At 35.0% G+C, this 14,721-nt stretch overlaps 1 protein-coding gene across 2 annotated transcripts in view; it reads right to left on the bottom strand.

Annotated features, from left to right (window-relative positions):
- Positions 1-14,721, bottom strand: part of LOC145675987 (uncharacterized) — a 53,341-nt gene that overhangs the window by 26,885 nt on the left and 11,735 nt on the right. For both annotated transcript variants that reach the window (XM_081746819.1, XM_081746818.1), the window contains exons 4-6: positions 7,867-8,043; positions 2,845-2,977; positions 2,385-2,541 (exon numbers count right to left, since the gene is read on the bottom strand). In XM_081746819.1, the coding sequence (XP_081602945.1) occupies positions 2,385-2,541; positions 2,845-2,977; positions 7,867-8,043 (467 nt within the window). The remainder of the gene's footprint in view (positions 1-2,384; positions 2,542-2,844; positions 2,978-7,866; positions 8,044-14,721) is intronic.

Here is a 14,721-nt window from a genome sequence, read left to right as displayed (position 1 = left end):
GACTGTTTCAGGTTACGTACATCACAAGATACTGTCACCAAGATAGATGATTAACAAAAATATATATACTCGAAGAAATTAGAAGGTATGAATGGAAATGTTGAATTCGACAGTGTTAGTTATTTGTGAGTCAGAGATGTGTTATTCTGCTTTAGGAGAATTTGAAGTCATATGTTGCTAAGATTATCCCTGACCAAAGGTACACACTTTGACCCAATGTCACTCGACCTCACGCTTGTGCCACCATCCGGGATCACACTCACAACATCATTTCGACTTATGCTCACTTCACCTCACACTTACAACATCCTTTCAACATTATGCTCATTCGACCTCACGCTCACATAATTTTGACATAACGCTCACTTAACCTCGTGATCACATCATTTCTACACTAAGCTCATTCGATATCACACTCACTCTACCTCACGCTCATATCCTTTCAACATCATTTCTACATCATGCTCACAACATTGTTTCGATGTCACGTTCACTCAATCTCACATTCATTTCGCCAGGTTGAAGATAGTGAACGTTAGTTTCAACACTTGGGCACGCTCGCCTCTGACACCACTATGCGACTTGATTGGGAATTGCTTATGGGTTCCCGTATTCTTTTGGGTATTGCTACTTCAGATCATAATATGTCTTATTCGTTAGACAATCATCTGTGAAGACGAGTCGTCATCGCCGAGATGACCCAACCTCTGGACAAATTCGTTGGTTCATTTTCTGCAGAATTCTTCTATCCTGGAAACGGTATTGTTCGCAAAATATGGAGATTGGTTATTTGTGACTTTCCAGGTACAGTACACCTTAGTTGATATTATCACATCTTTTCCTAAGGCAAATATTCGACATAAGAATTTTGGACACAGACTTTCAATATAACAAGTTACTTAACCTTGCCGTGAAGACATCTCTTCGCACCAAGAGCTCAAAACCTATAGAAAAAAAGTATCAAAATTGAGGTAGATAGGGTCAACTGATATACCTTTCTTTGTAGACTGTTCGGTGGTGATTTTTTTTTAAAAATTTCGGCAACCTTTAGAGCACATGAACGACCGGAAGATATAAACCGATTTTATTAACTTTTTACTCACCCCTAATTCGCAAATTTTCCGATGGTGAAAAAAGACTGACGTTTTTCGGCCCACCCTAGCCTGCATTTTCATGCAGCAAATTTTTACACAGAGCGTATGTAGAAGTTTGTGTCACGCTACCAGAAATGTCTTGAGGTTCATGGTGACTACGCCGAAAAATAGTGAAGATGTGCACTTATATATTAATCAGAACTTTTTTTCTCCTAGCATTTTCTTGCTTTTTGTAAAAAAAGAAAAAGAAAAGAAAGAAAAAAATGGACTTTTTAAATTTCTTTTAACATGAACCTCGTAGCTTATAAAACGCTTAATTATGAGAAGCTATTAATAAGTTCTAACCCTAACATGTAAGGGGTCCCATTCCAAAGTGATTTGTGTCAACTCAACGCAAAATATTCGTTTTACGTTGCGATAATCGGCATAGCAATTACAATTGGTTGTTTCAGCTTTTGCGTTGTGTTGCAGAACGCAAAATTTAGCGAACACTGGTACAAAATAAGGCCCCAGGATTAAATGATTATTTGACGGTACTTCCTCAGATTTCTATCTAACCTTCTCTGGTCTTAACGTACTTTACACATCGATCAGTAAGATGCCAAACACCAGCAGGAACAAAGGTTATAATCACAGCTGTCAAAACAGTCTTAGACAGAAGGAACGCATGCAGAAATTTATTTCGGGAGTGGTCCAAAGCTTTTCTTCGCTTCAAATTCAATATGAGGATAAAGTACATTAAAATTTATAAAATTAGCCCTAAACTTACACTACATTTACAGAAAGGTTGGGGTCTCGAGAAAGTCGGAAACCCAGTACACACCCTTCGCTTTCGTCCCTGTTGGACAGCAGAAAGGATCAATGTTTACTCACCATTGTCCCTGTGACGTTAACCACCCGTGTTTCTTCAGTTTTTGAAAAAAAAAAAAAGTAACTTGGAGCTAGATCTGGGAACAGGATGGGCGGAGAAGAAGCTACAATGTACACTGTTGAATTGCATAACAGCTTTGGAAACTGCAAACTCCTGGGTATCGTAAACATCACTGGATATCATATTCCACTTCCTACTAAAAGCCAAAGGATACATTTTTAGCGGCTTCTACTTTGGTTTTCCTTTCTAAGGAAGGATGACGCAATCGGTTTGCCAAGTTTCGTCACCTCACGATTGCTGCATCACTTTTTGTCGTAACATATAATGAATAGCCCTTGTACCTTGTATTGTTGACAGACTTTTGACAACAACCAAAAATTCAATCTGCCAAATTTATTGGATTACAGTTGCTTACTTACTTTATATTTCTGAATAGCTTTCAAAACATTTTCCACTGAGTAGACAGGAATCGTGTATGCTGCATTCCCAGACATCAGCTGATGGAAACTCAAGAGGATACCCGCCACATGGAAGTTTGTAAAGGTAAACATTGAAGTTCTCTGTGGACCCCACACTCTACAAATAATAAATAAATAAATAATAAAGATTTTTTTTTAAAAAGTACAGCACTCGAAGCAGGGTGCTATATCTTGGCAATATGCAGGGAGATTTCCTTCTGCCTTTATATTTTTGTAATTAAATATCTCCCTCTGCATACGTACATACACTGATAAGTAACTGGGGATGAATAAAGTGACAGTATTGTCAGAAGTAACAAAATTATTGTCTGTGCTTACAACATGGTTTCGTTATGGTAACCGTAATTCACAGTCTACAGTTACTTTTAGAAAAAATGTATTTCGTAATATCTTAACTTACACAGATCCATAGAGCATTGCCATTATTGTTTCGTGCGTATGGATTGCTCCCTTTGGTAGCCCTGTGCTGCCACTTGTGGTAGGAATAAATATCACGTCCTTTTCCAAATTTATATGGAGGTTTTCAGGGAATGCTGAAATTAGATACATACAGTACTTTACTATAGTCTAATGATAAGGCAAATGAAAACAATTAAATGAAATAAATTCTTCCAATGACAATTAAATGATAATAAATTCTTTAAGTGTGGATATAGCCAGTGTCGTGCTGTGAAAAATCAGCGTCCGGGGCGAGACTACACGACGGCGCCCCCATACGTATATTCCAAGTAATTTTTCATATCTTTTTTCCTTTTCTAACCCGATTTTTCGCCCCCCTTACTTCGGCGCCCGGGCCCTCGCCCCGCTCGTCCCCCCCACGGCACGGCCCTAGATATAGCCAAACCACAACAAAATCAACACTGGTTGCTCTTAAGGGAAGTTACATCGGGAAAAGAATAAAATGTTATCGCTTCAAATGAAGATGAGAAAAACTTTTCTAAGGTAAAAATTCTTAAATATAAAATTTGGTGCATTAGATAAGTTTCTTCAGTTTGGAGTGATAAAATGTTACTTTGTTTCCGATCTGTCTCTCCTCAAAATTATGTTGTCTTATTTAATTACTAAGCATAGCTTTTCTAAAACCAGGTAGTTTTGCCATGTTATATGCATATGGCTATTTATTGCTTTACATGTTTTATCAGTGTTCGTGAAAATCTAGACAGCACTAGGAAATTAACTAGAAAATTCGAATGATAATCATCCTTTTATGTAATAATCAACACTTTTTATAAATTAGTATGAAGTTATACAGAAAATATCTGATAATACTCTTGTTAAAGAATAATAATGTTTCTCCTATAATTCAATTGATGCAACTTGTCCCTTGTGACAGTTGCGTTCCTCTGTTTTTTCCATCCTGCACGTGGTCACAACAATCAGGCAACAAGAACTATTTGTATGGCAACAGCACGTACAGCCAATTATAGTGGCTCATTTCTCTCGCTCTGCAGTGGTAAACATTCCATGCTTTCCGCACTTTATTACCTGACCAGCGAACGAGTGCGGGCGGCAGGTTTTGGAACTAAAATACAAACAACAGTGTTTCTAATCGGATTACTTGTAATTAATCTATCACAGTTACTTTTGTCCTGTTCGTAATAAACACTTCAAGCATATGTTCAAGTTAAGAGAAACACAGTTTCAAATTTTATAGAAGTTATTTCCAGAACACTTAAAAAGACTACAAAAAAAGTACATACACCCTTCATATTAATTTGGGAATAACTTGCGAATAAACTCTAATCTCAGTGTTGTACAGTTGTATTGTGTACTTTTAAGATAAGACGTCTTCGAAATTGCGACCAAGTTGGACCATGTTATTCAGAGGGAGTTCAAGGTGAATTTCTCTACTCATAAATAAAAGTTGTGAATTTATTATGTTTTGAAGCAATGATACTTACGCTTACATTACCCATACGCTGATGTTTTATCAATACTTTTATTCCACATTTACCAAAAGGCTGGATTTCGATAATAATCATAAAAGAAGGATGCATTGTAATCAGATTTTACAAGTCAATCCCGAAAGGCTTGCTATCAAATCCCATAGCCCTTAAAAAACGAAGGAAAATTTTCTTCTTCACCTCCTTTCTCCCCCAAAGAGTTCATATTCATCGAAAAAATGAAATTAAATTTCTTTAGTTTAACGTCCCATCATTATGCTCTTTATGCTAGAGGAGACAAATGATTAATGAAAGTGAAAAGTGGTAAAATTAATTTTCGAGCTCTCACTGGGATTTCAACTCAGAACCAGGTACAACAAAGGCGCATGCGCTAGTCAATAGACCAATGTAGAGGACTTCCACAATTCTCGAGTAGAAACGTATCGGAATTCTTCCTTGATTAAAACAGATTAGGCTACTTATAGCATGTAAACTGCAACTTTTGGAAATCGTTGGATACACTGCAGAGTGACGCTCTCCGCTCCCCTGTCCCACCGTGCTTACATAGAAACTGATGTAAACACAACACCAGCGCTCTCCTCGAAAAACCGCACTAATATCCTGGTCAGGTAATACCAATTTGAATATAAACAAATTGTCACATTTGCACATTGTTTTAGTCCAATGTCAACTTGAGTACTGGACCTTGTAACGTATGAACCACCATTTAAAATGTAATGATTAATTTATATTATACATATATTTTACGTTACATTCTAGCCCACAGTCCGTGTAAATTTAAAAAAAAAATGTCAAAATGATCCAATCATATTAAATCAGGCACAACAAATTATATCACTATTACCTTTATTCTCCCAAACTCCATTAATTATACTTTTCTTTTTCGTTGTCATAGCAACGCTTTAAACAAGTAACTATCTACTGTTACGATAACTATAAATGCAGATTACACCTATAAAGCCAACATACACCGTATACTTTAACTATTGAGATTAAATCTTATTTCTTTCTATTTAGAATCAACAACATATATATTATTTTCTTCTTCTTCTTCTACACGACAGATTGTGTACTTTTATGCACCGTTGCCCAAAACCAAGATATAAAAATAGAAGAAATTACAAAATAGATATACAATGTCGTTGTAACCTGGTGGTTATTGAGAGCATTCTTTTTAGTTTATTTTTGTGTCATTTAGCATTCTACATTTAGTAAATATTAATATGGAAGAAGAAACAATTCACTTGTTCTACTCGTGTAGTTTCAATATTCGACGCAAAAACTGGCGACGCAGCATTGAGCACCACGTGCGCACAGCGAACTGTCACAAGGAACAAGTAGTATCAATTGTAATGTAAGTTTTAATATTCATCATCACTGCCTTCGCCTTGTTCAGGATAATTCCAGTATATATATACTGTATATATATATATTTCGCGAGTGGAATATTCATCGAAATTTCTGATATTTGCTATTTGAATATTCTCTGTTTATACTCGGAAGGAGTGTTCCTTATTAGCATTTCTACTTTGACTACCTTATGAATAAGATTGTGTAAGCTAATAATAACAGTGTAAGAAAAGCGAGTTTTAAGAGCCTTATCTATATCACATCGCTTGAGAAGAGTCACAGGGTAACTTTCACCGAGTCGCAAATGGAAATGAATGAATTTACAGGCTTTTCCTTTCTCGAAATCTCAAATTCTTTAGCAAAAAATATTCTGTTTCTAAACAAAGAACATCTTTTGTGCTCTCCTCATTGGTCTGGATCTTCCCAATAAATTCAGAGGCATTTATTTATTGAAATTTCGTTTTTGAAAATAGGTTAACGTGTGTCAGGTTTGCCTTTATTATTCTTGAGTCTTCACCCCGTCTCTTCTCAGGGTGCATACTTGAACACGTTTATTTCACTGACAGTTGTTCAAACGATGAGGATCAAGTATATTTACTGCAACTGAATTTGTGTTGAGTCTATTCGCCAACGTGCGTTACCATGCCTTATGGCAATGCATTAATTATACTTCGTGAAATTTTAATTTTCCCTGGCATTATTTCTTTTTCTAAGTGGACTGCGTAATCCAACCTAAACCATTTCCTCAGGAAACAGTAGGAAACAAAACCATAGTGACTTTCCGTGAGTACTAAGGCTTAATCTTGATACCTAATTCTGTTTTCGTGCAAGAACGGAACCTTTCTCATTAAGCCGTAACACACCAAGCGTGGTTCTCTAGGGACCCCAGAGGGTGATATTGGTGATACTCTCTAACTATAAGAACCAATTTATTCTTGATTTTTATAAGTGCTCTGCATCCTTTTGGGATATCTGCTACATAATTAGATCAATGAAACGTTCGTTAAAAAAGTACCAAAAAAATAATAAGTTGAGAAATTAAAATAATACTTGGGGTCCTCAGAAGACCCCAGCTTTGTAAACAACGTTGACGATTTAGGCTTGGTGAGTTAAGGGTTAAAGAAGCAGTGAATGCTTACAGTATATTTGATTCACTTATTGCCATCATGTGTGAAGAACCTAAGGTTTATTTCTTACAGTTTACATTTTGTAATGGCTTCGAATCCTACTTTTGACTTAAGTGAAAGAATGACTTGAATTGCATTAGATGGTTAATATACTTGCATTTCTTATAATAAAGCTTATTGTTGAGCTCTGACTATATGCTTAAGGGTATCCAAGTTACCGTAGACAACAGATTATAGTTTAAGAATAACTGATATACTGCATAAGGCTCTTTTTTTTTTATTTCTTTCAGTTACCTCCCTTACGGGAGATTTATAACGGAAGTCCCAGCCTTAGGGCCTTGTGGACTACGTCACTGTATTTGTTTTAATTATAAATTATTTGAAATAAGTAAATGTACTAAAATGGCACGAGCCAAGATGGCCGAATTTGCATGTTTTAAATAAAATTGTTTATCACACTATTAATGTAATAATACAGAAGGATAAGCGGCGCATGAACATATTGAAAATGAAATATAGTATATGAAAATTGTAACAAATAATAAAATTGTTCAAAGTAATGAATTGTAAATAGTAAAAATTGAATTTAAAAAATGGGAGGAAAGCTCCCCAATACTTAGTGTTTACAGCGCCATCTCTTATCCCTGCATAAAGCTCAAGGCAATAATTTTGTTCTCAACTGATTCTGCTGCATGATTGTACTCTAGGGTTGCATTTGACCCTCTAGGACATGCTCTTTCAGATGTTGTATATGTAGATGTTTTCACATGCTATGTATGAATATGGATGTACGAAACTGAGCCCATGTTTGTGAATCATTCTATATTATCCTCTTTGCCTCTAAGATCTCGCAAATGTGAGGTTCGGATTCGATCCTTCATCATCTTCAGTCTTCATTAAGTTTGCAACTCAAGTTTTATCCATAGACGAAACACTACAATTGAAACAGTGTTTAATAATCATAATGTTGCAGCGGTATCCTAACTCAAAAATTGTTAGTACTATTTATACTACACTGTATCTTTTCACTCTATGCCTTACCACTTCCATCATCTTCAAGTAAAGTTTCCACTGATGTAGCTCCATCTACGTCTCCAATAGAAAACAGTTGAACATCCCAACCTAACCTCTTAATTACAGCTTTCACATGAGAGGCAGTGTCAGGATCACAAAGAACATATTTGCATCCTGTCTCCTTCATCAACTGGAGTTGTTCCTCTATTAAGGTTAAAAAAAAAAAAAAAAAAAAGTATAAGTGTCATTAAACATTCTATGAAAGGAATTTTCTATTTTTATTCAAATCTAACTTTGCTGTAAGGAGAATATTGGCTAATAAAAAATCATTGTTATTTTTAAAAGAGTTATAGTGTATTGCCTGTTACATGGAGACTATTATTTAAATGATTTATGACATTTTATTTAGATGTGATAAATAGTAAAATAAAAAAGATTAAATAAAATATATAAGAAAAATGCATAATGTAATTAATTAATATTTAAAATAAAATAAACAATTACACATAAGTTAAATATACAAATAAAATATGAAAAAAAAGCATACAATAACTACAAAAACATGTAAATTGCTAATAAATAATTTTAACTTGTTATATTATACCATACTTTAGTTATACTTTTTTTTTAAGTTTATACTTAATGTTTTAACGACAGCTACTTAAAAATTTTATGTTAAATCTTTAAATAAAACAAAATAAATTCAAAATGGTGGATTTCAAATAAATAATTTTAAAAAAATGTATTTTAATTTATAAAATTTAACTTTTTATATTTATAAATGTTTTTGTTTATTACAACTAGTTGTCACTATATTTTTAAATTTTAAATTAATTAAATAATAATTTTTTTAATAAATACTATTATTATATATACAAATATAAAAATTATTTTTATTTTTTTGTTTAGTTTTGGAAAATTTGTGTATTTATTTATTAAATATTTTATTTTTAACTTTTTTTGCAAACAATTGTAAAATTACAAATATACATATTAAAGTTAACTAAATATTACGCTATAACTTGTTATAAAAAAGTTTATTTTTTAATTTACACAACCTTAGCCTCAAATTATTTTTATTTTTAAATACTTTAACTATTTACACTAAAAAATATTATTTTAATTATTTGTTTTATTTTATATTAATAAAAAAAATTATACACTATTAAGTAATAATTCACTTATTATATAACAATAGGGTAAAGGGCAAAATCCAGAGAGAGGTTCGAACAGTTAAAGAGGGCTGAAGGCCAAGATGGACAGGGTAAAAGGTAGAGAAAAGTGGGAGTGTAAAATGAATGGAAAAAAGTGTTGAAAAAAGAAGGGAATGTATGAACGTGTAAATGGAAAATAGAGTGTAAGAGGTGTAATATCAAATAAATGAATTAATTAAAAGCTCAGATTGCGTTATTACGTGTAGTATTATAAAATGGAGTGTAAAAAGAACGAAATTAACGTTATAAATTTTAGTAATGCTTCTTAGGTTGTAAGGACGAACAGCAATATTTCTATGTATATGGTACCAATGCATATGTAAGTGTAGCCTAAAAAGTGTTTATTACTTAAGTTTGTGTTTGCCTTTACGATAGTGTACCCCTAGACTATAACGTGCATAACAAAAAATGCCGGTACTCATTTCTGTTCCCATGTTTTCAATAGGATAATTTAAACAAGCATACTGAAAACGCACTTGACGTTTCAATTGTTTTCAGTATGAGCAGCAGAAAACCAACCAATCAAATGGTCCGTTAAAACCTTGCTTCGGGTTAACTATCTGACAGAGTATATATCAGGCACAGTATATTGTAGAACGAGCCACGGATTAAAGTAACTGACAACTTCCTGATATCTAATTCTGACTGATAGTAATCAGAAAGAATATCAGGATATTGTAGGACTGGCCCTAAGTAAAGTAATGCCCAAACTTTCAAGAGTAAACGCACTTGAGATGTCAAATTGAGCTGAATGAATGCGTTTATCAGTATCACTGTGCAAAGTTAACTCAATGTAACTGAAATCGTATCGAAATATTATGCGGTTAAAGTGGATCACAAGGTGTTCTCGGTGCTATGCTAAACACTGCTTGAATAGTGCGGTGTTGCCAAGTAGTGTCGAGTGTTTACTGGTTCCGAGATAATAAAGGAAGTAATCATGGAATTCTGCCTGGATATTTACTGGAGAAATTAGTTTTCGACCCCTACCGCAATTCACAGTTAAGTTCCGCTTCTCGAACTGCAACGCTAGAATCCAGGAATTAAACGTACAAATTTGGCAACAACGCATTATGGCGTTCTGCGCAAGTTTCTTCTCAAAATCTATTTCCTTAAATATAAATTAATATTTAAATAAAATGTGAAACATAACAAGAAAAACGGTCAAACAACATACCTATTTCGTAATAAGATAGTAACTTTAAAATACTTTACACGTTCAAATAAACATTTCATAAAATTGAGCACTTCCAGTAAGATCTAATAGCAAGTGCCATCTTGTGTGTTCATTGTAAAACGAATCAAATATTTTCTTTTATTTGTTACATTTTTTCGATATCAGAAGACACAATCAAATGAATCAATTTCTTGTGTTGTAGCTGAAACATAACTTTATGTTATAGTACAATATTTATAATATGTAACGTTTGAGTGCGCAGTAGTTAAGGGAATGAGCAAAAATATGTACTGACTTCCGGGTGATGATCCACCTCAAGGAAAGTTGGACAGAATATGTGATGCTTTGGAAGGGCTGTTCCCAAAAGCTTTCAAACAATTGAAAAATGAAATCTGTGAGTTTTACGTCCCACGGTTATGCCGGTTAGGCTAAAGGAGACGGTGATGATGAGTAATAAATGAAATGGTGGAATGAAGAAAGTGGGAGGAAACGGGAGAACCCCGAGAAAAGCACCCACACGGCGTTTGTCCAACACAAAGTTCACTTAGCGGGGGCTGGGATCGAACTCGAGACCCCAAGTACCAGAGGTGAACGCTCTACCACTGAGCCACCGCGGCCTCTTCAAACAATTGAGACAGCAGTTCTGACGAGAAAGTTTAACAAGTCATAACTACATAACGGTAATATTAATAACAGGAAAGAATGCTTTGTAAGGTATGATGATTGGTGAACAACTCCCCCATTCATTTTGATCGTAGCACGTACAGCAATCTATTAGACGCTACCTTACTTTAGCCGAGCAATAGTATCTATTCAATGTTGCCGACTACATGAAAGCAAAAGGGTGAACCGCAAGGACTTTGTCTCCATGAGTACATTGCTCCCCAAGGAAACTATCTGTAGAGACATTGCCTACCAGAAAAACTCATTACTGAGGAAAAGTCACGGTAAATACATAAGAGAAAAAAAGCCATATCTATCTATTATGTAACAACCCTTGACATGGGTTCGACTGCATTTATTGTTACGAGAAGAATTGATCCTAAAGAAAATGGAGGTCAAAATAGACAACGGAATTTTAAATTGTTATTACTATTTTTATTAGAATGCTTAGTACATTTTATAAAAGCGCGATACAAAGTGTGGTGTTTCACCCATGTGCAGCACGATTGTTAATTTATTTCGACTAACAGCCAGGCCCGCAACCAGAGGGGGTCTAGGAGGGCCAGGCCCCCCTAAACTTTTCGTGGCCCCTCCATACTTCAATATAAAATGCACAATTTAAATATTTAAAAAAAAAGAATTTTTAATGACTTGGCCCCCCGTAATATATTCATGGCCCCTCAAACTTCTGTGGCTTGTTTCGGACCTGTTAACAGCTAAAATATAACAGAATCCATCAACCAGTTCAGTGGTTCCTGCTCCCCAAAAGATTCGTTCAAAGAATCAGTCACCGTTTGGTCACAAATTGGAACTTGGGTCACTCATATCTTGCAAAGGGTTTAGTCAAATTGATGCAACGTTGAGACAAAAGCCTGAATCTCAATGGGTATCATGTAGAGAGATGAGGAAGGACCCTCCTACACATGTATGTGTAGTTCACAAATGTATCTTAAAAATACATATTTTACAGCTTAGAGAAACTTATATATTGGACGACCCACGTATTAAGAGTCTTCATCCCGGCGAAATTAAAATACCGCTAATTTTACAGTAATTATGTGATATCTTCAAATAAATAAAAGATAATCGAAATGTGGAACAAGAGCGCCCTAGTCAATATTATTTTACATGAGAAACCGTTAACACGACTCACTTATCTGCTTTCGATTTCGAGCCATTTTGAAAATCGGCATTTATTTTCGCGTTTCTAAACAGCTGAAAATGGAAAGCCATTAGGTGACTTGTGATAATGGTACCTCACGCAAAATAATATTGTCTAGGGCGCTCTTGTTCCATATTTCAATTATCCTTTATCTATTTGAAGATATCACATAATTACTGTAAAATTAGCGGTATTTTAATTTCGCCGGAATGAAGACTCTTAACACTATATATAAATTAAAAGCCATGCAGGATTCGGGCATTATCAGCCCATTATATTACCTATATATAGACATACACGCAGCTGCGGGCAGGATGGTAGAGCGCTTATATCTAGTGTGTGTGATCCATGGTTCGATCCCCGACAGGTTTGTGGTGAACAACATTGTGTCCGTATGTTTTAACGGGGTACTCCCGTTTCCTTCCACAATCTCGTTCCACCAATTCTTACACTATCATTCACTAATCGTAGGACGTTAAAGTGAATTATTTCATTTATACATATATATAAACACACACACACACACACACACACATATATATATATATATATATATATATATATATATATATATATATATATATATATATATATCGGGTGGTCCGAGGAGGAAGGGGCAATATTTTGGGAAATGGTAGTAAACATTGGGACAGAAAGAGAGGGCTCTTTTTCCAGGAATTCTGAAAACCCTGTCCACCCCTCTAAACCTTCCGCTAACAAGTCTCCGCGACACGTGGTAGAGATTTATGATCCCTTCTGGCTAAATACCAATGTTGCCTCAATTCCTTTTTCCTAGTTGCTCTTTTTTTTTTTAATTTCTATTGTTAACAGAATAGGAAGGAAAGCTTTCTCCTTATTTTGCCGGACTTTAACTACACAAGTGGATCGCAGGTACGGCAACACTGAGAGCAGTGACAGCTTAAACATTCGCGCGGACTAACCTAGGGTTGTGGGGGTGAAAAGAAGCAGTGGTTGGGGAAAGAGCCCTTTAAAGCTGTCAAGCAAAAAAAGTTCATATGAACATAGGTCCTAATCTTAACGGTTTGACAGCTACAGGTTATGAACCATCTTTGACTTTGTTACTTATTGTTCATCCTTTAATTATTTTACAGAGATAAGACATAGCAGATTTGAAAGGTGATGGGATGACCTTTCCAACGGTGTGCAGCATGTTGCAGTGTTGTCTTTGGAAGGGAAGCTATTGAGGGGAATTCGAGAAAGTTAAGGTTATTTAAAGAAATTGGATGGCAACACTGCTTTCAAATATCCTCAATAACTTCTCTTCCGAAGATACCACTGCCACTGCCCTCTTATTTTCAGAAATTCAAGTGTTTCGGAAGCACAGCATTCAAGTCGTAAGTATAGCAGTTAACTTATTGTACTAATCTGGGTGCTCCGGTAATTCCGATACGAAAGTATCAGATGGGTTTGTCTTATACGGGCAAGTATGCTGGATATATATATAGGATCGGATTCAGACTTTTCTGAGGGGGTGTACAAATAACTATCAGTACATACGAATTGGATTGGATTTTTTTTTTTTAATGTCTTTAGGCATTTGTTGTGTGAATGAGGAATGGCCATGGAAATGCTAAGCGTCTGCTCTCGGTTAATCCTTTTCTTTTGAACTTTTAGAGAAATGACTTAAACTATTGATTTTGCAAAACTTTTAAGCCCAAGCGGAAACACGACAACAGAAAATTTCTGAAAGTGTTCCTATTTTCACTGCTAGCTTCTCACTTTAGGTAGTGTGTATTTACAACGAAGGGGGGTACAATTGCACCTTTGCACCCCCTAGATCCGGCCCTGTATATATATATATACATACATATATATATATATATATATATATATATATATATATATATATATATATATATAGAGAGAGAGAGAGAGAGAGAGAGAGAGAGAGAAACTGGCTTAACGTTAGTGCTCCCAATAGAATTAGGGAACCTCGGCACTGGTGGTTCGATAGAACAAATTAATGCTTATGGTAATCTATATTATAAAAGAGAACGTACAAATCCTTTGTTCCCTCATCACGCTAATACGGCTGAACCAATTTCTTTTATTTTTGGGGGGTTATTAGGATTTGGACCCTAGATGGTTTTTATCATATCACTTTAATTTTTAATTACCAGTGTCTTGAGATAATTGACCATTCAAGTGTCCATACGTACAAATCCTTTGTTATTAGTTCATCATAGGTAAAAATAAACGTATTTATATGCAACCCGCATGACCGTGTCACTCGGCGGGTTAACATAAATGACAGGCGATATAATGTTAACATTTAGTGCAATCTACTATGGTTTTTATCATATCACTTGAAAGCGAAAAAGTAAAAATTATCTAAGTAACAAAGTTTATTGCGTTCCGGGGTGACCGCAGCGAAGCGGGGCGGGTTAACATAAATGACAGGCGATATAATGTTAACATTTACTGCAATCTTCTATGGTTTTTATCATATCACTTGAAAGCGAAAAAGTAAAAATTATCTAAGTAACAACGTTTATTGCGTTCCGGGGTGACCGCAGCGAAGCGGGGTGAACGCTGCTAGTAGGGTTATAAAGAACAGTTTTTTGGCCAGCATTACTCAAGGATACGAATTATCGCGATCATCTCGCTTAGAAAACATCTATACCATGGCCATTATCAAGATGAAAAGT

This window comes from Thermobia domestica, chromosome 18 (genome assembly GCF_964235325.1).
Source record: "Thermobia domestica chromosome 18, izTheDome1.hap1.1, whole genome shotgun sequence".
NCBI lineage: Eukaryota > Metazoa > Arthropoda > Insecta > Zygentoma > Lepismatidae > Thermobia > Thermobia domestica.
This window is presented reverse-complemented; position numbering and strand designations above follow the sequence as displayed.